The 26,546-nt window shown below is 50.4% G+C and overlaps 1 protein-coding gene across 2 annotated transcripts; it reads left to right on the top strand.

The window, feature by feature from the left end:
* ENOX2 (ecto-NOX disulfide-thiol exchanger 2) lies at positions 1-26,195 on the top strand. 2 transcript variants are annotated; one of them, XM_030498609.1, is made up of 15 exons: positions 1-116; positions 7,654-7,797; positions 8,423-8,551; positions 9,470-9,625; positions 11,630-11,836; positions 13,277-13,510; positions 14,352-14,564; positions 16,129-16,235; positions 18,542-18,656; positions 19,631-19,812; positions 20,648-20,755; positions 21,574-21,630; positions 22,827-22,935; positions 23,697-23,782; positions 25,594-26,195. In XM_030498609.1, the coding sequence occupies exons 1-15, from the start codon at positions 47-49 to the stop codon at positions 25,723-25,725; spliced, it is 2,049 nt and encodes a 682-aa protein (XP_030354469.1). In that variant the 5' UTR covers positions 1-46; the 3' UTR covers positions 25,726-26,195. The 2 variants fall into 2 exon arrangements, with proteins under 2 accessions (XP_030354469.1, XP_030354468.1); XM_030498608.1 differs by having other exon boundaries at positions 35-116; positions 8,420-8,551.
* The last annotated feature ends 351 nt before the right edge of the window (positions 26,196-26,546 follow it).

The following is a 26,546-nucleotide window of genomic DNA, read 5'->3' on the forward strand; positions in this document are numbered from 1 at the left end:
AGCCAATGGGCGGCCGCGGCGGGGGCGCGCGGAGGGGCCGGTGGGGATGTTCGCGGAGGGCGGACGGGGAGGCGCCGGCTGCGGGTCGGGACCGGGACCGGAACCGGGACCGGGAGGTGAGTGCGGGGCCGGGGCCGGGCGATCCGGGCTGCGAGGTCTCGGTGTCCGGGCGGCGCGGCTCAGTCCCGCCCCGGGAGTCCTCCAGCGGGAGCGGTCGACTGGGCCCGCTCCCGCTGCACCCGCGGCCCGGTGCTGCCCGCCGGGGGAGGCGGTGGGGAGCGGGCCGGTGGTGTGGGCCCGGAGCGCTCGGGCTCCCTGTGCGCTCCGCTTCCGCGGGTGCTGCCGCCCCTCAGGCCGAGCCCGGCTCGCTGGGCCGAACCCGGTCCCCCCGCGGCCGGAGGCGGTCGAGGATTGGCCTGCGGCCGGTGCAGGCGTCTCGGTGCGGCTCCCGCCGGCCCGCGCCGTTACGGGGGTTCCGAGAGCGCCGGGGGCTGGTGCTGGTGGTGACCCCTGGAGAGCTCCGGTGCCGCTCGGGTGGCAGGGAGGCTACTCTGAGGGATTTAGTTGGGGTGGGGGCGTCTCCAGGCTGCCTTGGGGTCCGGGGGTGACCAAACCATCACCGGGTGGTAGGTTTGAGGCGTCGGCGAAGTGAGCTGTGGTTAAAGAAACGATCGTTGAGCTGACGGGCTGTCACACGGGGCACTTCTGGTGCTGCGGGAGGGTTGGGTTGCAAAGGGCGGGAAGGTGGGAGCAGCTTCTCGGCAGCTGGGTGCAGCTGTCGGGGTGTTAATGCTCAGGTGTGGCTGGCCGCCTTCTCTCCCTCAGAGCAGTGGCAGGCTCAGCCATGCCCAGCGTGTAGCTCAGCTCCTGCTGGATCCACTCACGGCAGCCAGACTGTACGTAGGAAGCACTGTCAGGTTCGGGCACGCTCGTACCGGTAACCACAGCTACCGATGGGCTGTAGCTCTCCCACAGCCCTGCTCCATAAATATCCTTTGCCTACCATCCATATGTGTGTGCATGCACACGTTTATTTGGTTCCTTAAGCATTACTCTCAGGCTTCTTTATGTGTTTCTTACTGTCTCAATTATTTTGCCCTTATTTTGTCTGTGTGTGCAAAGTCCAGCTGTTAACACCAATGTCGATTCACATCATGCTGCATAGAAATGCTTTTGGTTTCAGTGCCAGGTGTTTGTTACCCAGACGTGTTAGACCTTGAACAGATTACCTGTTAGCCCACACACTTTCTGGCTCCCCTGGACTTCACTTGCACAGCTACAGCAATCATTAGACACGGCTTTTCCAGCCTGCAGAACATGGCAGCGGAGTGGTGAGACGATGGTGAATGCTGGGGCAGCCTGGGCAGGAGTTTGTCCAGCAGACCTGCATCCTTCTCACTCCAGCCTCTCACGTCATTCCCACTCTGGAAGCTGACTGGTTGGCTTTTGTCTCTTGGTGTTTTGTGGATGGATTTGGTAACGTCTTGTTAAGAAGCTCTCTGTCTCAAGCTGTTGAAAGCTCTGCCTGAGCTGCTGCGGGGTCAGGTTTCTTAGTTTAAGGTCATGTTTTCGGTACGGGTGACTCGAGCCCCTAGAAGGGGTGAAGTTCTATCTCCAGGTAATTTCAGAATAAGGTGTTGCTGGAGAGGCATTCTGTGCACCTTCCGAAGATGGTGTGAGATTTCTGCCCTAATCCCCAACTTTTCTGCTGACATTCCTCCAGTGCCACGCTGCATCCTGCTGTTCTGCTCCCCGCCAGGATGAAGCCCTTCAGGTCCTTGTGCTGGTGCTGCCCCTGTGAGGCTCTTGGCTGGGCAGCAGCACTCACCCCCTGGTCCAGGGCTTTCCGATGATCCTGATTGCTGCCTCTGCTGGCGTTCCTTTTGGGACTTCCCTCTTTTTTTCACTCTCCTTTTTATTCCTCCTCTCCCGCCGCAGTATGTGTGTGCAGTTAGTGCTGCCTCCCTTTGCCTGACAGCTTTCTGCTCCTCACCTTTCAAAGATGTATTTCTGAAAAGGTGAGCTTTTGAGCATTTGATGGGAAATGGTGGGTGCTGCCCTGGAATGTGCTGGGAGTGGGGCAGGCAGGATGGGGCAGAATTGGACTGCAGAGCTGCCCGGGGCCGGGCACGGCCCCTCTGCACCCAGGGGATGGAGGACGAGCTGCTTGCTCCCCAGAAATCCCAGTGCTACCACAAAGGAATTCCTAGATGCTGTGTCGAGAGGGAGGGTGGTTTGACAGAGCCTGTGAACATCCTAAAAACAGTCCATGGTGCGTTGGTGCGGGGGCTGCTGAGGCTGTCCATAGGGAAGCACTGAGGGGTGAGTGTCTGGCTGTGTGCTGCACACACCTACATGCATACACACGCTGTAAAGGATGTTTTCCCTTTGTTTTGGGTTACAACAGGATGCAAAGGGCACAGCTCAGCAACTCTCTGTGGTTTTGCTGCTGTGGCTATGTATTTGGTTTTAGGGCCCAGGAAGAAAGCACTCTGTCTCTAAGTGCATTGCTGGAACAATTAGCTTGTCTGACGTTAATATTTCTTCTGAGTTCCAGCTTCCAGAAACGAGGGGTGAGCAGTGTGCCTCTTGGCACCGAGGATTACCAGAACATTACCCTGTGCGGCGCGGCTAATCCCAGGCACGCAAACAGGGTTTATTTAACTGGACGCTGGCGAGCGCCGCTCTGTGCAGCCCCTCGCAGGCCGAGGCGGGCGCGCGGCGCTCCTCCACCTGCTCTCCAGCTCACCCCAGCCCAGGACGCGTTACTGGTGCCAGCCCCTGGAGACTGATGGGGACACATGGAGCTGCCGTGTGCCAGCCCCGGTCCCAACCTGTGCGCCCGGGGCAGCGCAGGGGCAGTTCCTCTGTCATTAGGACCTGAGCTCCGCTCTGTGCTCAGAGGCGTGTGTGGAGCTGCCCGAGTGTGGGAGCTCGACGCTGGGCTCCATCCTTCCCACAGATAAACAAGCTGGGAGCAGCAGAACTGGCTGAAATCCTGGAATATGACCAGCATCTTGCCATGTTTCTCGTGCAGTTCGCAGGTGAAGTGTGTGCTTTGTGTGCTTGTCCTGACAGTGTGCTTCCCTCAGGGTGTCTGCTCACTGTTGGGAGCACACAGGAGCATATGGAGTGGACAGAAGTAACTCTCGGAAGCCTGCTGGTCTCCCCAGTGTGCCTAACCAGCTTTGGGATCAAACTGATGATGATAGAGCTCTAGCTGTGGCACTTAAGCTGGGACTACAGTAGGAAAGAGTGCACGAGCCCAACAGCGGGTTTTGAACCTGGGAAGGAATCTGGGAAAGCAAATGTTTGGTGTCAAAATGTAGCTTCAGAGCCTTGGCATCTCCTTTTCCTTCCTTGTTTTCTTTTCTAACTGATTGCTGCAGATGATGTGTGCTTTAGTTTCTTCTAATGTGCATTTCTGTAGCACTTAAAACAAGTGCTGTGTCATCAGGTGGCAGATTGTATCCTGGGATCCACTTTATTCTGTGCAGGAAAGGGACCCCTGCTCAGGCTGAGCAACACTTATGTCATATATTTACAAGTGCTGGCAAAGGTAAATCCATATTTATAGTAAAGCCTGTGTCAGCCCATTTCTGAAGTTCCTCATGATGGTGGGTAAGAGCAGTTTGATGAGCACAGTCTGCACAGGCTTTTTGAGTGTACCATTAAAATGCTTTTCGGTATGTGACAGAGTACCTGTTACTAAGCTTTTTCTTTGAGTTGCAGGGCAGAGGTTTGTGTATCTGGGTCTTACTGACTAGCTGGAGATCGGGAACGCCACTGGAGCGCGAGCGGCAGCGGTGGGAGGTTGCTGTCAGCGTGTGGTGTCCTCGGGGTGAGCTGCTCTGCATCCTCCAGAGCAGCACGAGGCTCGTGCTCAGAGCTCCTGCTCGTCTGGTTCAACATTAGTAAACCCAGCAGGGAAGATTTGCAAAGATCCTGTGGGATCCACACACCCCTGTGGGGAGCTGTTGTCCTGCACGGCCACGGGCGCCCTGCACGGTGAGCTCGGTGTTGTCAGCTCCCGGTGAAGGGTTGACGAGTGACCCAGTGCTTTCCACCTCGTGTTGACCATTTCTGATGTCTTTTTCACTGGTCATGAAGGCAAATGGCCAAGCTCTGTTAGCAGGAACTACTGGTTGGAAAGTGAAGTCTTGCCCAGGGTCTGGCATGGGACCCAGTGAGAGTAGATACTTCCCTTGATTTATGCCTGGAACATTTTGATCTTCCCTCTCTCCAGGCCCTTTCTAAACGTGCGCTGTGAAAGCTGGAGCTGTATATAGCAGCAGCACAGCCCAGGATCGATGTCCACTGGGGCTGGGTGGTGGCAGTGCTCTTCAGGACAGTGGGAAGCTGCTGCCCGTCCTCCCATCAGCCACAGCCCAGCATCTGCTTCCAGAGGTGAAGACCACCTACAGCAACGTGCTGCTGCTGTGTGAGAGGACTTGCTGACAGTCATCTTGTGCTCATCTTTAAGCAGCCTTACTTGTTCCTCCTGCTCTGTTTTGCTAGGGAGCAATCTTCCAGTCCAAATGAATTTTATCTCTTTTTTTAAATTGATTTTAAAGTTTTCGCTGCATTATGGCAGCGCCTGATTTTGGGCTCCTCAAAATTCACTCTTCAGAAAATCCCTGGAGATACACACTGGGTGTGCTTGGAAGTGAAGGACATGCCAGTGCCCCTGCCATGTATCGCTCTAGAAATGCTGACACTGATCTTGCACTGAAAACCCTAATTTTTCTGCTCTTCCCCCCTTACCTTCCACATAGCACTTCACTGCAAACAGAAATCTGCTGCTTCTGCCTTTCCTGGCCAGCTCTACAGAGCCTCAGTAAACCTGGGTAAAACCCTGCGGCTTGTTCCTGTGCTGGTCCCTTCCCTCCGTGGCTCAGCACAGCCAAGGATGCTTTGCTAAGGTCAGCATGAAGGGAAAGTGCTTGTGCTGGTACCTCAGAGTCGCGCTGGCTGATTCTGTCAGCTTTTATCCTGCTCTGTGCCCAGGAGAGATGCTTTTCTGCAGCTTCAGCTTTCTTCTGTGCACGTTCTTTGTATCCAGTGGGATGTGGTTGGAGCTGCAGCTCAACGGCAGTTTGCTGAATGATAGAAGAGGCAGTTGGGTCTGAAGGTGGCTGCTGTTATGGCATGTACTGACTGTAGGGTGGAAAACCTGGCTCAGTGACCAGCAGCAGCTCCTGGCTTTCCCTACTCACCCTCAGTGACCAGCAGCAGCTCCTGGCTTTCCCTACTCACCCTCAGTGACCAGCAGCAGCTCCTGGCTTTCCCTACTCACCCTCAGTGACCAGCAGCAGCTCCTGGCTTTCCCTGCTCACCCTCAGTGACCAGCAGCAGCTCCTGGCTTTCCCTGCTCACCCTCAGTGACCAGCAGCAGCTCCTGGCTTTCCCTGCTCACCCTCAGTGACCAGCAGCAGCTCCTGGCTTTCCCTGCTCACCCTCAGTGACCAGCAGCAGCTTCTGGCTTTCCCTACTCACCCTCAGTGACCAGCAGCAGCTCCTGGCTTTCCCTACTCACCCTCAGTGACCAGCAGCAGCTCCTGGCTTTCCCTACTCACCCTCAGTGACCAGCAGCAGCTCCTGGCTTTCCCTGCTCGCAGAGCCTGGAGCAAAATAAGGCAAAGTTGATCTTGGGCTCCTGGAAGTCCTCGTTGGTCTCATGCTGGACTTCACCTGACTTCCCCCAAAACCCATTCCACGGAACCTGAACTTTTGTTATGGTCACCTTTAGGCAGTTCCTATGGCGTTAGTCCCCCACCTGGGGGAGGAATGACCCTGTGCACCAGTACATGCTGGGACAAGCTGCTGGAAAACAGCTTTGTGGAAAAGGTCTTGAGTGACTTGACCTGTTGTGGGTCTCCTCTTGTTGATCTGCGTGCTGGAAGCAGGACACACGTCTCTGGTCTGTAGCAAGCTGCACTGAAGTGTGTTGGTTAACACGGGGCAGCTCTGTGCGTGACACCTACAACCAGAGCAGGGTGTCTGCCCATTTCAGCCTGGCAGCACAAGTGTCCGGCTGTATCCCTGCTCAGCTGCATCCTTCCCCACTCCCAAGCGCAGGAAAACACACTCCCAAGTTTCATGTTGCCTCTTCCATCAGCTGGGTAACAACAGAGGTAAATCTTACCGCAGCTCCTGTTCACTTGCCCTGTTCCTGCGCTGCGGCCTGTCTATTTTTAACCCGCAGCACTAGAGAGTTGTTCCCCGGGTGCTCGTGACCTCGGTGACATTCTGCCTTTGGGGTGTTGCAGCAGCAGCATCGTGGGCATCTCCCAGAGCCGGGCGTGACTATTGTTGTTGCCAGCAGAATGCAACTTCTTTTTTGGCAGCTTCTTGCGTTCTCCCCTTTCAGTGGCCGAGAGAAGAGGCGCTTCGGGCTCCCTGTGTCCACTCCCTTGTCTGTTTACAGCCGTACACAGCAACAGGTTCTTGGAATCCACTGGAATAGAAATCCCAATGCTGCCCTGTCTGGAGGAGGGTTTGGGACAAATGCCCTGGCCCGTCAGTGCATTCAGATGTTGTCTTTGGTCCTCCTGTAGTTCTGCTGTTCCCCCCAGAACACAGGCACCCCTTAGCAGAGATGTAGCTGGGTTTGTCACTTCATAGGGGATTTGGTTGGTTGTTTTTCCATTGACTGTGCAGAGGGAATTTGTAGAGAAAAAGCTAAATCCAACTGGATATTTTCACGTCCCTTCAGTCTCACATCCCTGTGTGTGCCGAGCATGGCAGAAGGAGGTATAATGAACTCAGTGCTCAGTTAAGGGCAGTCAGTTTAGCACAGTGGATGGAATTCCTTGAATTAGGAAATACACTGGAAGCTACAGAATGATTTTTCTTCATTCCTTTTTGGTTCAAATCTGTATAATTGACTTTTCTGACTTTACACAGTGCTTGGTTGTTTAAGGATCCATTTGCCTTTGCTCTGTTTCATGAGACCCCCAGTCTTGCCCAGTTTTGTGAATTGTCCATCAAAGCCTCTTGAGCCCCATGTGACTGAGTGGGAGATGAGCTGAAGTTGTGATGGATGCAGTGGGCAAGTTTTGCTTTGGTTTTGTTGGGCCATACAGTTGGGCTTCTGTAATACCAGCTTTATTTCCCCTTAGAAATGCTCTCCTGTGGGGTACAGCTGCCTGCCAGACTCCTTGAGCAGAAACTGCAATAGTACCTTAGGTCTTTGAAGAGCATCGAAGATGTGCCTTGGGTTTTGCTAGTAAATAATTCCAAGTGACTTCACAACTGGTGACAAATGAGGTGGAAATTTTAAGTAACTATTAAAAATGTGTTCCTGGAAGAACTGGAAGTTCTTGGAACTTGGAAGAACTAGAAAAATCATCCGGCCTCTGAGTTTCCAGACCTGACATCCTGCACAGTGCAGAGGAGATGCACCCCAGGTTTATGCTGGTGAACAGTTTGATTTGTGTAGGTTTTGGGATTAATGGTTGCAAGCAGTATTTTAAAGTGGTATCAGTGTGACGTTAGATGAGGTGTAGTTGGGGACAGTAAATGGGAGGCACAGCTCCCCCAGGGGCCTGCAGGGCTGCTCGTGCCTGGGGCTGGCACTTTTCTCCTTACTGTGATCCTGAAGCATCGCAAACCCACGTACAGAAAGTGTCTGAGTGTGGTTTTCTCTTTCAGGCTTAAACTCTCTGTCCTTTGATGCTGCCAGCAGCAGCAAGGCTCTGCAGCTCGGCAGTGCTGCGCCTCCGCCAGGGTTGGAAAGCTCAGCTGAGAATGGAAGTGATCCGGGCAAGAAGAGGAAGAGAGCAAACGTTCCTGCAGGTGAGCAGGGGGTGGCAGTGGGGAGGCGGCCACGGAAGCTGAGGCTGAGAAGCCACACGTTTGTGTAATGTCCGTGGCTCCACCTCGGTTGCCAGATCACTCTGCTAGACCCTGAGCAGGTAGCACTGGTGCTGCTGCTGTCTCTGCTTCATTTCCCCTTCCAGCATTGAGGAGAAACACCTTCAGGTGGCAGTGGGAGTGCTCTGTGCTGGAACACACTGCCCTCGCTGACAAATCAGTGCAATTATGACAGTTTATGCTGAATATTTGTCCTTTGGTCATAAATCTCTTGTGAGGAATCAAGCACACCCCTTGCCTTTAGTCAGTGTTCCTTTAAAGCCCCTTAGAGCTGTTGATTCTAATGGATAAACTGTAGTTCAGATGCTCTTGGGGGGCAGTGTTTTCATAGACCTTGCCTCTGTACAATGTCATCTGCTCGAGAGGGACAGCACTGGTCTTGTTTTGTTCTTTCATTTGGCTCTTTCCTATGTGTCAGGTTCAAATCTGTTTTGGATGCTGCTAGCGCAGAGCCTGCCTGGAGCGCAGAGCCTGCCTGGGCAGCGTGTGCCTTGCAGAGGAGTTAAGAACGCACTAAGCTCTTAATCACTTTCCCTGCTCTCAGCAGATGGTGGCAGAAATCTAAGCCTCGACATTCCGATGGGCCTGCCAATGTCAGACCCGACCGCCTGGGCCACCGCGATGAACAACCTGGGGATGGCTCCGCTGGGGATGACGGGACAGCCCCTGCTGCCAGGTATGTGCCTCACCCCCGCTGCGCCCGCCTCTCCTTTCAGACGTGGCTTTGGGAAGAGCCTATTTCAGTTGTTAGGTAAATGCCTACCATGTCCTAGCCCCGTGAATAGGCAGCAGGCAGCTCTTGCTGAGATCTCCCCTGACAGCACCAGTGGGCCCTGCTGGTACTGCCTGTCCTTACAGCTCAGCTCCTGACCTTCTCAGATTCATGAGCCATCTCCACAAGACATCCAGGTGCACTGCTTCTGCTGTGGATGCCTGCATGTATTGCTTCCCTAGGGTTCACAACTGCTGAACAGAGAAGACAGCCCTCCTCTGACAGCTCTGTTTAGTTTTTATATGGCATTGAAGGCAAATCTCAGAGCAAAATCAAGGTAAAATACTGTTTAGATGTAGTCAGAGGGCTGACTAAAGCCTAGAAGCAAGTCAAGCAGGGTAAGGAAATCAATGAGGTGTTTACTTAAATGCTTCTGTGTGTTTTACCCAGAATTACTGCACGTTTTTACCTGCTGGAGCTGGTACACTTCTGTGGCTTGCCAGGTGATGCCCTTAACCCCATGTCACAAGCTGCCCACACTGCTGAACCACTTAATGAAACCGAGCTGGGTTCAGTTTTACGCTGTTTCCAGACTTCTTTATGTGGATAAACCTTACTGGAGAAGGTTTTGGCACTAGGAGGTGGTGTCTGTGGAGTGGAAAAGGAAGTAGTTTATTTGAACAGAGGAAATTTATTTGGCTGAGGCAATCAACAAGGAAATAGTGCTAAAAAGTTGTTTTAAGGGCACAAATCTAAAGTTCTGATATTGTGATGCTCCCTCTGGACTGTTATTTATTCAGCTCATTTTCACTGGGGAGACTTCTTCACTTGCTGCATGAGTCCAAACCACGACCTGACTCCCTTATTCTCTCCCCCATTTAGATTTTGATCCTGCTCTTGGGATGATGACTGGAATCCCTCCCATCAACCCCATGATGCCAGGCTTGGGGATAGTGCCACCTCCCATCCCTCCGGACATGCCTGCTGTGAAGGAGATCATTCACTGCAAAAGCTGCACTCTCTTCCCGCCTAACCCACGTAACTGTTTTATCCTGTTTCTATCTGTCTGTATAGGAATATATGTATATATGTTAAAAAGTGTGTGTGAGAGAAGAGCTGTGGCACTGCCTGGACATAGCTGCTCGGGGTGAGTGGCTGTGACTAGGTGCTGGCAGGCAGCTGCTGGAGCAATGGGAAAAGCCTGTTCTTGTCAGTGAATGTTTGCCATCTCCATGAACAGCCTTTTCAGTTGTTAAATTGATAAGGACAGGGAAGAAAGCATTCCGGTTCCCTGGATATCAGAACTCTAATCTTCATGGCACAATTCTTGCATGTATTATCTAAGGGTTCAAGATAACAAGCCTTTGGAGGTAAGGAGGCTGGATCAGCCAGCATGGCCCCTGCTGAGAGATGGAAGTGCTCCAGAATAGGGTGGAAGGAGAGCAGAGGCAGCTGGAAATAAGACAGAAAACTTAGAGGCAGTCCTGGCTCGGCAGGCTGCAGCAGGAAACTAGGATCCCATCGAGCGAGCTGACTGACCTTTTGTCCTCGCTTCTATTATAAAACCAGAGAGGAGAAAACATTGTTACCTGTCAGTTGGTTGGGCTTGTGCTAAGAAAGATGGAGGAGATGAAATAGCCAACAAAATGTGGATGTGATAGAGACAGGAGGAGATCTCACTCCTCCTGCAGCAGCATGTGTTGCCCTGTTGCTTGGCTGGTCTTCAGAGGAGAAGAGTTCATTCTGGTGCCAGGAGCTGTGCTTTCTGCCAGGTGAGCAGAGGCTGGGGAGGGTTCCACCCCAGAAAGCAGTAACAGCGAATTCTCAAGTATGGAATTGGCAGAGGTTCCAAACCAGGAAAGGCAGTTGTAGGACATGCTTCTCCCTGCACGACCTGCACAGCCCAGCCACGGCCCCGCAGGAGTCTCTGGGGCTGTGCCAGCTCAGGACAGGCTTGACACTACCAACAGAAACCAAGGACTTGACCATTTTTCCCAGCAGCAGTGCTGTCCACGGGGAATAAGACACTTTCCATATGCAGAGAAGCTGTGAGAGGTGTTTGAGGCTGCGTACCTATGTCTAGTTCCTGAGCAGGTGCCAGCAGATGGCACCCGAGCCCGATGGGCTCTCAGCACTGGGAGTCTGGGCTCCCAGGCTGTGGTTTAAATAAAGCTCTTTCAGTGCCCAGCCTGATGACTTAGCTCTTAGTTCACTGTTCCCAGAAGCAAACTTGTCTCACTGTCCTGGAAACAGTTGACAAGCCAGTTCATGTGCTGAGCTGGGGGGGTCTCCCTGCACTTGCCAGGTGGGCACCTGAGCATGGAAGTGGGTTTGGTGCTGGAGAATCTCTTCTCCAGGTCTCTGCAGTCTCATGCAGTGTCTTATATGTGCTGCAGCAATGCAGGTGGGTAAGTGAGCATTCTTGGCAGCCTGCTTCTGGCAAATTAGACTTAACTGTCAGCCTGCTTTTATGTTCTGTGGTTCATTTTAACCATAAAGGTAAAAAAACCCAACATTAATTCCTTCTACATCTCTTGGCTATACCCATTTCCTTCATGTCTTCCTTCTGTAGTACCTAGTCTCAATTTGGCTCATGACCTTCCCGTAACGTTAATACTTTTGCCCTTTAGGATCCTCTGTCTACATTTTCTATGTATTCTTTCTGTTAGGACAGTCCTTTAAGCTGTGCTTTCATAGCACCTCCCATGATGAAGTTTTGAGGTCCTGGTGCTGCTCATGTTCTACGACTGGAGCTCAGGGGCCTTTGCTTGCACTAGAGAGAGTGTTTGGAGAGCTGCAGGCTCCTGAGCTCTTTGGTTTGGAAACATGCTGGTAAATGTACTTATTCTCATGCAGCACCCCAGCAGTTTTATAGATCTGCTTGCTAAGGTCATGTGCAGTGTAGCTGGGTGTATGTTTGAAGGAAGCCAGGAAGGTGTGATTGTGTCTCAACCATACCTGGGGGGACGGTCATGGGAAAGAAACATGTGCTGACAACCCCAGAACTAACCTGCTCTGCTTTCTGTCTCTTGCTCTCCTCAGATCTTCCCCCTCCAGCAACGAGGGAGAGGCCCCCGGGGTGTAAGACAGTGTTTGTTGGAGGGCTGCCGGAGAACAGCACTGAGCAGATCATCATGGAAGTGTTTGAGCAGTGCGGGGAAGTCATCGCCATTCGGAAGAGCAAGAAGAACTTCTGCCACATCCGCTTTGCCGAGGAGTTCATGGTGGACAAGGCTCTTTATCTCTCTGGTAGGTGCATTTTTGCCCTGGATGGCAGGTTACAGTTCTGGGACAGCAATGTAGTGACCTCTTTCTAATGAGAGGCTGTGTTGCAGTTGCAAGGTTTGTCTAATGTGTCAGTTCCCCTCTTTTCTGCTGCTCTTGCATTTCTGCTTAAACACATGAAAGGAGCTGCTGGTAGGAAAGCTGGCAATGCTTTGTTACCTTGGGCACTGCAAACCTCTGCAAAATACTGGGATGAGGTACAATCCGAGTTCATCCCTGTCTTTCCTGGATAAATGTCCAGCTAATGCTAAGACAGTATTTTTTTCCCTGAAACACATGGGCTCCTTTTGCCTGGGGTTTGTTTTATGGGGGCAGAGGCCTTGTGGTTGGTGTTCACAGACTGTGTGGCAGCAGATTTTGCCTTTCCAACCAAGCCTGCATCTGCTGTGCTGGTCACATCAGCCCTGAGCAGCCCGGGCTCCCCACCTGACCCTCCACCATGCTAGAAAATGCAGCAGTACTTTGTTTCCATGCTGAAATCCCTTCCAAATGGATTCTTTCAGTGTATTAACAAACCCGGGTTCTGTTTCCAAAGCCACACTCTTTCCAGAGAGATGAGATTGTCGAGATAATGCAGGGGAATGGTCTTTGCTGCTTAAAATAATGGAAACTTCTCTGTAGCCTGTTTGGACTGGCTGTAAGTGTGACGTCGTGTTCCAGAGACTGTTGAATCGAGTTAGACTTGGAGTGCCCTGTTAGGAGGAGCCGTGTGTCTGTGGTTACAGCTTCTACGTAGCTAATACAGCCTCTTTAGCCTCTGCTTATAGTTCTTCCTGCTCAAAGCCATGGTCATGTGCACAGTCATCAGTGTCCTCCACACGCAAGTGTTGTTTCTGGGTTTGTTCTTTGTCCAAAGTCTCTCTGGAGCTCAGATTTTCTTCCATAGATCCCACGTGTCCTTTCCTTAACCACAGAGCGGAGCCTTCTGGCATGTCTGATGTGAAACTCCAGAACAGGAGTCCTGCAGACTGTGCTGGCTCTCTTTGCTGTGTCTCACCTCTCACTGTCCCCTTCCCACCTCCAACTTCAGGAGTTTGTGAAAGTGTGGAAGAATCCAAGGCGGTTCTGCCTTCTCCATGTGAACAGCTGGGCTTAGTCCTGAGAGGTTTAGTCTTAGCCTAAGAGGTTACCTGCCATTAAACAGTTGCTTTTCAAGCCTGAGTACCTGCTAGGGTAGAGAGGAGTGTGCCCATGTAAGGTGTTGCCTTGCACATGCAAAGCACAGGCAGATAACAGCAAATCCCAATGTTTCCTTTTCCAGCATCACTCCCTGTGCACTAAACTCTCCAGGAAACTCCTCTGGTGAGGGGCTTTCTGGCTCTGTAGGAATGGGAGATGGGTGCTGGTGGGTGGTTGGAGCCCAAGTCACTGGTCCTACCTGAACCCTGTTGTCACCACCGCCAGGCTATCGCATCAGGCTGGGCTCCAGCACGGACAAGAAGGACACTGGGCGCCTGCACGTGGACTTTGCTCAGGCCCGGGACGACCTGTACGAGTGGGAGTGCAAGCAGCGGATGCTGGCGCGCGAGGAGCGGCACCGCAGGCGCCTGGAAGAGGAGCGCTTCCGCCCGCCCTCCCCGCCGCCCGTCGTGCATTACTCCGACCACGAGTGCAGCATTGTTGCTGAGAAACTGAAAGGTGAGTGAGTGGGTCTGTGGGCCCTGGCCACCCCTTTGTGCAGGTGCCAGGACAGGTTTGTACTCTCCAGCGGCTGTCTTGCTGAACCGAAATGATCACCCAGACCTTGCAGCGCCTGGGCAGCCTGAGCCCTCGGCGCTCCTCGCCATCGCTGTTTCGGAATTGTCTTTCAAAACAACCCCTGCTCGAGTACAGCACTTTCTTCGAAACCATTTTTGTTCATGTTACAAGGACTAGTGCAAGTCCTAAGGCCTTCTTTGAAGCCTAAGACCCATGTGTGGCCTGGTTATTTTGGAGCTAGAGGGTATTTTCTTTCATGAAAGAGTACATCTGAATAGACACATGAAGTTTTCCAGTAGGTTTCTAGTAGTTGGTCCTCCCCTTGTTTCACCTCAACAAATGGTTTGATGATCAGCTTGGTGTTAACCTTGCCTTCCTTTGTGTAGTCTTGTATTCATATAATCATAAAATCCCAGCCTGGTTTGGATTGGAAGGGACCTTAAAGCTCCTCCAGTTCCAACCCCCTGCCACGGGCAGGGGCACCTTCCACTGGAGCAGGTTGCTCCAAGCCCCTGTGTCCAACCTGGCCTTGAACACTGCCAGAGATGGGGCAGCCACAGCTTCTCTGGGAAAAGTCTGTGCCAGCACCTCAGCACCCTCACATGGAAGAGCTTCTGCCCAGTGTCTAATCTAAATCTAATGCTGTGCTCTCAAGAATTGTGATTATCCACCTGGAGCAAGCTGACCTTTTAAAGAACAGTTCAGCAGTGCTGGTGAAAGGATCGGAAAGCTGCCCAAGTGCCCCCATCCCATGGTGTAAAGGTGTCCTTTCTTGCTGCAGATGACACAAAGTTCTTGGAAGCCATCCAGACCTTGCTGACCTGGATAGAGCGCGGAGAAGTGAACAGGAGGACTGCCAACAACTTCTACTCCATGATCCAGTCGGCCAACAGCCACATTCGCAGACTGGTGAACGAGAAAGCAGCTCATGAGAAAGAGATGGAAGAAGCTAAAGAGAAATTCAAACTTGCTCTCTCGGGGATCCTGGTGCAGTGTGAGTAGTGTTTCCATGCTGACTCTTGGTTGTCTGTTGTTGTAGAGAAAATGCTTAATTTCTAGAGTCTGGAGAGGCCACACTTTTAGTGGGCTCCAGAAGAGAAGCAGCATCACTCTGTGCAGCTACAGTTAATTTATCAGCATGTATCATTAACTTGGCAAAACTCTCTTGTGGTTCTTTTTGTTGGAGTAAAAGTCCACATCTGGGGGGAGGAGAGAATGAATTCTTAATTTTTTTTCCTCTTCTAATTATAGTCTATTAGTAGTTCTGTCATCTTTTCAACTCCACTTCAGTGCACAGACAAGGTAAGTCCCTGGTAATCTGGTGCCTCAGCGAAGTGTGCAGGATTTATTCACCAAAGGTAGGATGCAGCAGAGTGTTCCTAACACCCTGTTCTCAGGCACAACTGAAAGCCTGTGGCAGAACAGCATTTCCAACCTTGAGTCTTCCAAATCCCAGTACTTATTAAACCATGAAGAGGCATGGCTGTATTTAGTTCCAGGATGGGATTTATAACAGTTCCTCAAACCATTCATTGCCTCTCACACACCCTTTCCTTACTAAGTCTGAATAGTTTTTTTACTCTTTACCTTCCAGAGCACCTTTTCCACATTGTACCAAGTCTCCTTGAGCCCCTGGGCTAGGTTGTGAACAATCTTAACTTCTGGTTTTCTGCTCAGTAATTCTGGCTGTTACTTGTTTGATACTTGATTTATTTGAAAACTCTTAAATCCTGTTCATGGTAAGAAACATGGGCACATGATCCAGAGGGAAGCACAGTAAGCACTGCAGAGTAAGTAGCAATAGACAGTAGCATGCCACTGTAAGCTGTAAAGCACACCCTGTTAGCAAAGCCACTCTTAGCTTAATCTAAGCAGCAAAAAGCTGATTTTTTGTTGTGAGAATTACGCCTGCTACAACATCACAAGCATAAAACACATAAATTGGATAGATTCGGATGTGCTTTCTGCTGTTGGGTGAGCTCTTATCCAAGGAGAGGCACTTTGGATTGCCAAAGCCTGCTGCACATTTTCTAGAGAAATAGAAGGAATAAATCTTGGGAACAAAGAAGGTTGGTGGCTGGTGCCAGAATCCCTTTTTCCATAGTGGGCATAGGTGGGGTGCAGTTGTACTCAGGCTGCGGTGCTGCTCTTTGGGGCTGCACCCACTGGGCAGGACACCACCTAAAGCCCCAGCTTTCACAGTCATGTTAATCCTTCTGTTGTAGAGAGCCAGTGCTAGCCAGCAGCACTGTTACACTCACAGGCAGTGCTGAGCAGTGTTTTCCAGTGCTGTGAGCTCCTGCCTGCTTTCCTCTGAGAGCAGCCTCTTTTCCCAGATCCTTACTCTGCGAGTGTTTGACACTGGCCTGGTGAAGTCTACACTTTTCTTTCCAGGCCCAGAGTCCCTTCCCTGAGCGTAGCTTCAGCACAGTACAGTGTTATAAGAAAAGGTTAGCCAAACCACCTGCCTGATTCCACTTTTTTACTCCTTTACTCCTCTTGTTCGCCCTCTCTGGATGATATTCTGGCCTGATTTGACTGCTGATTTGATACTACAGTCGAGCAGATAGTGGCCGTGTACCATTCTGCCTCCAAACAAAAGGCTTGGGACCATTTCACGAAAGCTCAGCGTAAGAACATCAGCGTGTGGTGCAAACAAGCAGAGGTTGGTAATCTTTTCTTGTGTTAGATCCTCCAGCACAGTCTCTTTCTTGTCAGGATATTGATGTTAAGTTTGCACAATGCTCGTGTGGATAACACCACCTTCATTCACAGTGTAAGATGGGAATTGCTCAGTCGAGCCTTGGGTTACAGGTAATAAATTTTCTCTTGGTATTTGTGGTACTGGTAGCAATACATTGACATCTGTGTGTACAATCATTCATTAATAATTATTGATCTGTTTTATGCTGGTTTTAATGTTAAAGCAAGAGGGATTTCTAGATACAAGTAAAAAGGAAACGACAGAAACCCCACAAACCCTGAGCATCATCAGAGATCTGTTTTATCACACTTTTATTGGCAGACAAGAGAGGTGGAAATAACTGCAGCTGGACAGGGAGGAAAACTTGAGGGAAAGTGATCTCATGTTTGTGTATTTGTCCCATGCAGTGACACTGCTAGTGAAATAAAGGATTTAGAGGTGGTGAGCCTTTGTACCCAGCCTGTATGGATACCGGGCTTTCCCTAGCCCAGGTGCAGGACCCTGCACTTGGCCTTGTTGAAGAACCTGATGAGGTTCACATGGCCCCGCTCCTCCAGCCTGGCCAGGTCCCTCTGGCTGGCATCCTTTCCCCCCTGTGGTTCTGTGTTTTTCCCAGGTATCAAGATGCCTATTCCAAACCAGGAAAACAAGTCCATCCCAGCAAAGCCAGGAGTTGTCTTTCACCTGTAAGATTACTTCACAGCAATGACTGTTTTCCTGGGAAGTTTCCAGCTGCAATCTCCCTGTGAGACTGTACTTCTGGGACTTCCTTTCCAAATCTCACTGAGTCAAACCTTTTGTCGTAGCTAAAGGAAGAGCAAACATTGTGTTTTATACCTGCTAAGTCAGGTATTATTCAGCCAGATTATGCCTCTGAGCCCTAGTGCTCTTTCCTGCTTGCTGACATTGGTTACTATGACTGGGGTGGGAGCATGCTCTCCATTTGGAGCTGTCTTTTGTTCCAAGGTAAGTTCTCCCGGTGGGAAGAGGCTGTGAGACCGCTGATGAGGCCTCTTCCAGGAGCACTTGCTGCTGGGCTCCGCCTGCTGGGCTCCCCCAGCTTAGGGTCTTCTCTTAAAGGAAGGTGGACCCACAGGATGCATCTCCTTGGTTCGGCTTCTGGCAGAATGTATTCCAGTGGGTCACCACATCGGAGGCAAGCCTGGCTCAGGATGTGGGCACGTGCTGGGGAGGTGTTAGGCAAGGCCAGGGGTTTATTTCTATTGATGGTGACTGCAGGTGCTTTTCCCAGGCAGTGCTGGCAAGTCCTGTAGCTGCAGGCAGCCTGGTAAGAAGCTCTGGAAGGTTGGACATGGTGAACCACCAGCCAGTGTATTCCCTTGCTTAGGAAGGGCCTTGCTCGAGTGAGGGTTGGTTGGTTACTGGTGATTAAATGTTGTGGGGTTAACTAAAAAGGTTTTATTGATGATTAAACGATGATCAAATGATAATTAATTGATAATTGAAAGAGAATTAAATGGCAGTCGAATAGTGAATAAGCAATAATTGGATGATAATTAAAGAGTGGTTGGACAGTGGTCAACCACTACTACTAACTACACTTCAATAATTAAGCTATAGCTGAGTGTATATATATATATAATATACAAAAGGATGTTGCTAACATATAACACAGTTCTGGGTGTAATGTAAAATGTCACTTACCTTGTTACAGATATCAGATGCTGGGTTAAAGGTCTCTCAGCCTTGAGGGGTAACCCTGGGAGGTGTCCGGGCTCAAGGGAGATCAGTGCTGTGCAGGAGAGCTCACTGGGCTGAGGGGCTGCAGACAGTTGTAGTGCCAAGTGATGGACCTGTGGTCAAACCCCTCTGGTGTGTGTGCACCTGTAGTGGTTTTAGTTTGGTGTAGCCCCAGCTCAGGCTGTACTGTTAGCTCCTGAGAATCATAGAGTTGGGGAATGGTCTGGGTTGGAAGGTTGAGTGAGTGTAGGAGAGGTGTGTGGATATCGGGCAGGGCGGATGTGGGGAGAGGGTTGGCTGAGGAACTGCCCTGTGGGCAAGGCTGGCTGCCTGCCTGGGCAGAGAGGAAGGGAGATGGAGAGTCAGTGAGACTGGTAGCACTGACAGATTGGCTCATGTGAGATGTTATCCTTGTCCTAATCGTCTGTGCTGATTTCTTTTAATCATTGCCTCTTTCTTGCATTGTGGAGTTGCATTTTGCAGACTTAGATTATCAGCATCTTTTTCTCCAACCAGCCTCTTCCCTGTAATCTGTACTTAAACCCCCTCTGCTCTCTGAACCTTAGGAAATCCGTAACATTCATAATGATGAGCTAATGGGTATTCGAAGAGAGGAGGAAATGGAAATGTCTGATGAAGAAATAGAAGATCCATCAGAGATGAAAGAAACAGAAGAATCAGGTAAAATCACTTTTTAAAGCTATAAACTAAGTACTTGTCTCTTCAGTGGTTTCTTCCAGGAGCCCCTTTCTGAGTGTGTTGTACCCCCCAGTTGTCACAGGCAGAGCAAAATCAACTGCAGTTGTCTGGAGTTGTTTTCTCTCGGTGCCTGGCTCTGTAGCCAGCACTTGTCGTTCCCCCCTGTGATCTGTCAGCTTTTCACACCCATAAAGAGCAGAAGCTCACCCTGGAAACTGCCTTTTTGTGTGCAGATCCATTTTAGGAAGTTAATTCATTTCCCCCTTGGTTTTCTAATGAGGAAAAGAAGTTTTTATCTACTGAGTATTGCCTGCTGTCCTTCCTTTTGAAGTGTGCAGCTGTGCAGAGTGGGGTCCAACACACATTCCCTGCCTGGGAGAATGAGTGAGAACAATTAGATCAAACCCACCCTCTTCCCATGTAGCATCTTTCCTGTCTCCCGAGTACAGTGTGAGTCTCAGGAAAAGTACCTCCATGTGCTCTGGTCCCAAGTCCCAGAGGTCAATAGCAAGGCTGTGGGATGTCAGGCGTTGCCCTTCATGTCATGAGTGTGTTTTGGTACCTGCTGAAGATGTCTTTGTAGCCATACTGTTCTGTAATCCCATTCCTGAGTTTATCAAGCCCTGTGAGGACACCAGACTGATGCAGGTGTTTCACACCATGACTTGATGGAGACATTCTTTTAACTGAAGGTGCCAGTGGAGCCTGTCGCAGACTCTTTGAGCTTTAGTGGTTAGGAAACCTGTGTCCAGCATGGTCATTTCACCCCAATATGTTCTTTTGCTGCTGTTTTTCTTCCAACTTAAATACTGCATCACTGCTGAGAGGTGCTCTTTGTCCTGAGGAGCTTCTTTTGTAAAGAGAGCTGGGTACTGGGAGCTACAGGGGTGCTGGGGCAGAGCGCCCAAGGACTTACCCACTTCTTTGACCTCTGATCCCACCCGCCTGTTGTCCAGCGCTGGTGTCGCAGGTGGAAGCCCTGAAGGAAGAGAACGACAGCCTGCGCTGGCAGCTGGACGCCTACCGCAACGAGGTGGAGCTGCTGAAGCAGGAGCAGGGCAAAGCGAGCAGGGACGAGGACACCACCAAGGAGCAGCAGATGAAGCTTCTCCAGCAGGCTCTGCAGGGGATGCAGAAGGTGGGCCCAGACTCTGCTGTAGCTGTGACCTTGCTCCAAAGGCAGAGGGGCTGTGACGTGGAGCAGAAACACAAGCAGAGGCATTTTGGTTTCCAGTGAGATCAAAACTGGCAAATGGGAGCAACTTTGTTGTTTCCAGTGCTGCCAAAAAACCCCAACAACCGAACATTGAGAACAGTGATTGAACTCCTAAGTCACATGGAGACAATCCATAGTTTGTGGATTCCTTGTGTTCTCTTTGTTTGACCACCCTCTGATTTCTGGGGTGCTGAGTCTGTGCTTATCCACTCTGTAACTGTATGAGGTCCTGGTTACCAGCATGGTAACGTGGTTCCCATCTCCTTATCTAGTAGCTGTTACAGAGTATTTCCTTAAACTGCCAGACACCTCTGTATTCACATGGGGCCAGAGATCTAGGAAGGCTCCAAGGTGACTTTCCTATGTCACTGGTTTCTATGCTGCTCTTTCCCGTGTGCTGACTGTCAGCGTGGCTGTAGCATGACCCAGGCTGGGGGAGAGGAGGAGGAGGTAGCTTTAACATGGGTCAGGGTGCAGTCCAGTGCACAGCACAGGCTGTAGTTCAGGCACAGTGAGAGTTTGGTGATGGAATTACTGCCCCATGTTCACAAAGTCATGCTTTTTTGGATGCTAATAAGCAAAGATGTTTCTAAAGTACGTTGTAGAAAAGGTTTCTTCTAGGTGTATACTTAACCCGTTAGTTGTTCTGGGTACAACCTGCCTGGTCCTCATGGAAAAGCTCTTATTCATTTTATGTTCTTTAAATAGCAGGAGGTGAAAGGCAAGTTAAGAACTGAGTTTATATTTTCTCTTCCAGCACCTTTTGAAGGTACAAGATGAATACAAGAAGAGAGAAGCTGAGTTAGAAAAAGTGAGAGAAGACAAACTAAAAATAGAGACGTTATTGGAAAACCTGAAGGAGCAGGTACGAGCCATCCCAGCACTCCCTTCTCCGTAGTAAATGCAGTCCTGGGATTCCATGGTCCATCATGAGTGCAGTGAGGGGCGACTGTCCTTCAAAACTCTCGTAGAAGATGCCTGGAGCTGGAAAAATGCCCTGCCACTTTGTATGTCAGTAATGTTGCTTTACATTTACACCAGTAACGTTCATGCTCTGGTGCATGAAGCTATCGGCAGTCAGATGGTCTCACCAGTGAGACCATCTACATGAGCAACTGTATGAATAAAAGATCAACTTCCATTTTATAGTACACAGTGATATTGCAGCTGGAATGTGCTTTTCTGCAACCTGAGCTTTAAAAGATCAGAAGAAAAGGTCTTAGTTATCAAACATTGATTTTTAGATGCGTGTTTTATGGATGTGATTTGATCTGAGCTCCATCAAACGCTATTGAATTGAAAGTTTTTTTGTCAGCTTTACGATGTTCTTATGCTTGCTTATTCTTACATAAACACTCACTATTTCTTCTCAGGTATGATCCCCTCTGTCTTTTGATTGTGGACCCATACATGCATCTAAACTGCCATGGTCCACTACAGCACAGGCACAATTATGCAGGACAGACAAGAAACACTCTGTAGCACTTCTCACTGATGACCACAGAGCCAAATGCTAGGTCTTACCTCAGATTTTTGGACTTTAGCCTCTCCTTTTTGTGCCATGAGTTAGGGAAGGTAAATGTCTTTCTAGTAACTAAAACTGGCTTTGTATCCCAGAGGTCTTCAGTGCCTGATATCAAAGACTATCATCTGTAATCTTCTCTTTTCTTTACCTCTATATAGCAAAGCATCGCAGATGAAGAGGACAAGGAGAGAGATGCAATTGATTGTCAAGGGAATGTAAGTCTGAGAGTTTCTTTTCTGCTGCTTGAGTCAGAATGTCTTACTGGGGAAGTTGTGACACCTCACTGTGAAATGAGCAATGTTCTGAAGTTTGGTTTGTTATGAGGTGTGTAAGTGTTGTACAAACAGACTGTCTTTATGTAAAAGTTGAAATAGTTGAGTTACTCATTGCTGGCAGCTTCTGGCTGAAAGAGTAGCAGGTATTTGCAGCACTGTGGTGTAGAAATGGGGTTTGGTGCGCAAGATAATTGCACTGTTATTTCAACTAGTCTGCAAGAACACCTCTTGGATGTCCAAGTGAGAGCAGGCATTGTGTTTCTAGTGTGACACACTGGCTGACCTGCAGCCCCTCTGCCAGCCTGAAGCCAGCTCCATTTCCACAGCACGGACCTTCTCTTTCTCCTGTAGGAGCAGATTACATCCTGCTCAGGCCAGGGGTGCACAGCTTCAGCCCTGAGCCATTGAGAATTGCACTGGCGTAAGAAGCAAAGCAAACTCAAGGGACTGTTTAATTCTGCCTTTGTTACTGGCCCAGGCTCAGTGTGTTTTGCTAGTGACTGGAGGCTGCTTCCAATTACAGCTGTCTGTAGCTCTCAGACCACTGGAATTCCGCATCAAACTTAGGAATAAAAGGAAGTGCTGCTTCTAGTGGACTCGCTGGGGCTTTGCATCGCTGCCAGCCTGTGTTTGTCTGGGGGATAATAAATGATGCAAAATTCCCTTTCAGCTCAGTACCACAAACTGGAGTCCAGGACAGTCTGATCCTGAACCCTTGGCAGCCACTGGGCACTTGATATCAATCATATTGCCTCAGTTCAGGCATCTGAAAAATAAACATCTGCTCTGCCTTGGTCACTGCAAGGCTTGCTTTCTAGCCTGTTTTACTGTTTAAAATAGGGCCCTTCTAGAGCAGACAGCAGCAAACAGGGCTGATAGTGTGTGTTGTGGGATCTTGCTTAACTTCACGGGCTTTTACTCTTAGCTTGATTCAGGTAGTTCAGGCAGAGCAGCATGACCACAGCTGTGCTGTGCTGGAAGCATTTGGCAAAATAGGCAGTCTGTACTGCACTGTGGTGAATGCAGTGACTCAGAAACAGGGGAACAAGAGCACAGGCTCTGTCGTGGCTGACCAGGCTGCTGGTTGATGTGTAAGTGCCTGCTGAGTGTGGAACGGGCCCTGGGGTTCCTTGCAGGAGTGCACTGCATCCAGGGTTTGTGTGTGCAGCCAGGACAAGGACTGTCCAGTGGAGAAGACGTTGAGCAACAGCCCTGTGAAATCTGAACGAGAAGTCCTGTTGGTTGGTAAGTTCTTTTGGTGATGATGCTGGAGACCTCAGCTGGATGGGACTTACTTCAAGGTGGCCTTGCAGCTCCCCCTGGCCACCCCTTCTTCCTGTGGTTGTGCCAAGGGAGGTGGGAATCCTGGAAGCAAGGAAAACCTCGAGCTTTGGTGGGTCAGGGTTTCACCTTGTGCATTCCTCCCGTGGCAACCTTGTGCTGTGCACCTTTCAGTCAAACCCAGCAGGTGTAAAGTGTGTAGTCGCTGCTTGTGTGGAGTGACAGCCCAGGTCAGCACGGACTGGAGTGCAGGTTGCTCTTCTGGGAGGTGTCACTGAAGGCAGTAACTTACAGAGGTGGGTCTGTCTCACCACCCTCACAGGGAAGAACTTCTGCCTCAGAGCTCATCTCAATCTCCCCTCTGGCAGGTTAAAGCCATTCCCCTTGGCCTGTCACTACAGGCCCTTGTCCAAAGCCCCTCTCCAGGTTTCCTGGAGCCCCTTTAGGCACTGGAGCTGCTCTAAGGTGTCCTTCAGGAGCCTTCTCTTCTCCAGGCTGCCCCAGCCCAGCTCTCTCAGCCTGGCTCCAGAGCAGAGCTGCTCCAGCCCTCGCAGAAGCTCCGTGGCCTCCTCTGGACTCACTCCAGCAGCTCCACATTCCTCTTGTGATGTTGCCTGAGAGCTGGATGCAGGATGCGAGGGGGGATGGGGGGGGGCGGGTCTTTTCAGAGCGAGCAGAGGGGGAGGATGACATGAGAATGACATTTGTGGTGTTCCTTTCCCCAGGAATAATTTCGACGTTTCTTCACGTGCACCCGTTTGGAGCGAGCATCGAGTACATCTGCTCCTACCTGCAGCGTCTGGACAGCAAGGTGGGTGTGCTGACACTTCCAGTTCCCCAGCTAGCCTGGGCAGTGTGTCCAGTCCCTGTGGCTGGGAAGGAGCTTTGCTCCCTGGGAGTGCTGCAGGGTTAGACAGTGGGAACTGGCGTCTGTTAACTGCAGTGACTTGCTACAAGAGGACAGGGGAAGGGGTGAACTTAGAATCCCAGAAGGGTTTGGGTTGGGAAGGACCTCTGAAGATCTAGTCCACCCTCTGCCGTGGGCAGGGACACCTTCCATTGGAGCAGGTTTCTCAAAGCACCCCGGCTTCTGGCTTAGCCCTCACACAGCTTAATGTTAACCTCAATGCAGAGCTGAAGATGATGTTCTTGCTGCAGATGTCCCTGCTCAGAAGTCAGGAAAGCCCTTTGATGGTAGCTGCATTTTGCAGCAGTGAATTCCATCTCTAAAATCTCCATCCAAAATGTCTTTCTGTTTATTCTGTGCAAGTTTGCTGCCTTTGTTCCCTTGGCCTTATGCCCTCTAAGGAAAAGAGCAAACAACCCGCCTTTGCATGCTGTTTATTATAACATCTGCCATGCCACTGTTTGTGTATATCCTCTCTAAACTGAGCATATTGGTTTTGTGTCTCTGAGCAGTGTTTTTTCTCTATTTCTGCCCCTGTAGCCCTTCACTGAGCTTTGTCTGACTGTTTTGATGCTGTCGGTGCAGTTGTTTTTAGGAGGTGCTGTGCAAGGGCCTTACACTACAGAAGTGGAAGCACTGAACTGAACCTGCTCATGGGGCTCTGTGCTAAGTGGCAGGATCGACTCCTGGGTGCAGGAGTTGAGAAGGGCCATAACAGGCTCATGGATTTTCCTTAGCACAACACGAAGCTGCTGTTCCCTGCAGTACCTCTGTGCATCACTGGCTTCAGGCTCCTTTTCATAGGAAACAGGGAGCGACTGGGCAAAGGCTTTTGAATGCTCGAGGAAATCACACCTTGTTCCTCTAATATACTGTTCTTCAGTTGTCTTCCTTAAGGTTCCCAGCATGGGAATCATCTCTTGTGCTTGGAACGTCTTCAGCTGCTTTGTTTCTAGCTTGCTGTCTCATTTCCCCTCCTGGGGAAGCTGGCCTGTGCTTCCAGGCTCCCTCCAGCCCTTCAGAGACACAGCTCATAATTCATCTTCTAGTTCTGAGGTTGTCTGAGGCAAAGAGCTGCTCTTGGTATATTTGGGGCTCCTAAAGAAATGCCATCAAACCATTCATCTGCCTTGTGGCACTTCCTCGTCTGAACCTACAGCGCAGAAAAGGGCCACGGGAGTTTCTGCAATGAGCTTGGCAGAAAAGCCCTGTGAGAGGCACATCCTTGGCCCTCAGCAGCGCCCTCGGCCTGGTTCACTGTCTGCTGGCCCTCGGGCACACACACTGGCCTCCTGCCTGCTCAGGTCTCTTTGACTGTTCAGAATGTGCAATTCCCCATGTCCCTGGTTTCCGTACCCAGTTCTGAGAGCTCTGTTCTTGAAGCAGTGATAAAAGTGCTCACTCTTCAGTTACTTAAATGCTTGGGAGTTTTTAGGCCTTTAGCTTGCATTTGACAGTGGAAAGAATTAGGACAGTCCTTTTACCTTTATTTCGAGTGTGTGTGATATCCGCAGCCATCTCACCCTGAAATGTGACCACGGCACAACTGTCACACTTATCCCCATTTGGTTATCCCCATGAGGGTTTGGACAGGATGTCTAGGGAAAGCCTGTAGCAATTAATGTCTGAGCTTGAATGTCACCACCAGTCATTACAGGGCTTCCAAAACCAAAAGCATCTTCATTCTTAGTGCCATTTTCCTTCTGATTTCACAGATCTGCACTGCAGAAGTGGAAGTCCTCATGACTCGACTCCAGAACACGTTCAGGCAGGAGCTGAGTGGGGTTGGAGCCAGCCTGGAGAAAAGGTGGAAGTTTTGTGGCTTTGATGGCTTGAAAATGACTTGAGCTTTAACGTAACGCCGCAACCAACAGCGGGAGACGTGCGCCAGGAAAACCCGGGATGCCTCTGACCTCTGTTCATGCTGACTCCTGCACGCCCGTGGACTCAGGTGCTGGGAAGTGGAAGCGAAGCTCTAAGTCCAGAGCAGCACTGGAAGAACCTTCAAGTTCTGTAGCTTCTTTGATCAGTTATTTGTTCATGGGCAAGTGCTGTTCAATACATTTGGTGAAAGAAGCTCATGTCTGATGTTTCGAAGCACAACGTGGTGACTGTTCTGTTTTGCCAATGTTGTATGTGTTCTGTGTGCCCAAATTTCTCACCCTGTACCTTGTTTTTACTGATAGGAACAGCCACAGACTGTCCTGAAGCAACGGCAAAGAGGCATTTTCTGGTTTCTAGAACACCAAAAGGAGATAAAGAAAAAGGCATTTTTTAGACATTTCTATGATTAAAACCTGAGGTATGTTGAAACAGATTTAGGTGGCTCCAAACAATTGGTTCTTTTTCGCACCATTTTCCCTGCTGGTGGTTCAATGGTTGTGCTGAGGTGGAGGCAATGTCTGCAGGAGCCGGGTGTGATTCTGGCTGTGCCACTGGTGGTCTGTGCATTGCAGAGCCAGTCTGTAAATAAGGACCCCGCTAGCACCCATCCCTCAAACACTGGCATGCTGCCCCAGGGTCACCTCCAGCCAGCCTGGATTTATCCCTTTCCTCCTTCAGATCTCAGTGAGCCCTGCTAACTCCTGCATGAAGAGCCTTTTCCCCCTTAGGGACAGCAGGTCTGCTGCTGGTTTGACTGACCCATAACCAAAAGACCCCAGATTCT

The sequence above is a fragment of the Strigops habroptila genome, chromosome 9 (genome assembly GCF_004027225.2).
Source record: "Strigops habroptila isolate Jane chromosome 9, bStrHab1.2.pri, whole genome shotgun sequence".
NCBI lineage: Eukaryota > Metazoa > Chordata > Aves > Psittaciformes > Psittacidae > Strigops > Strigops habroptila.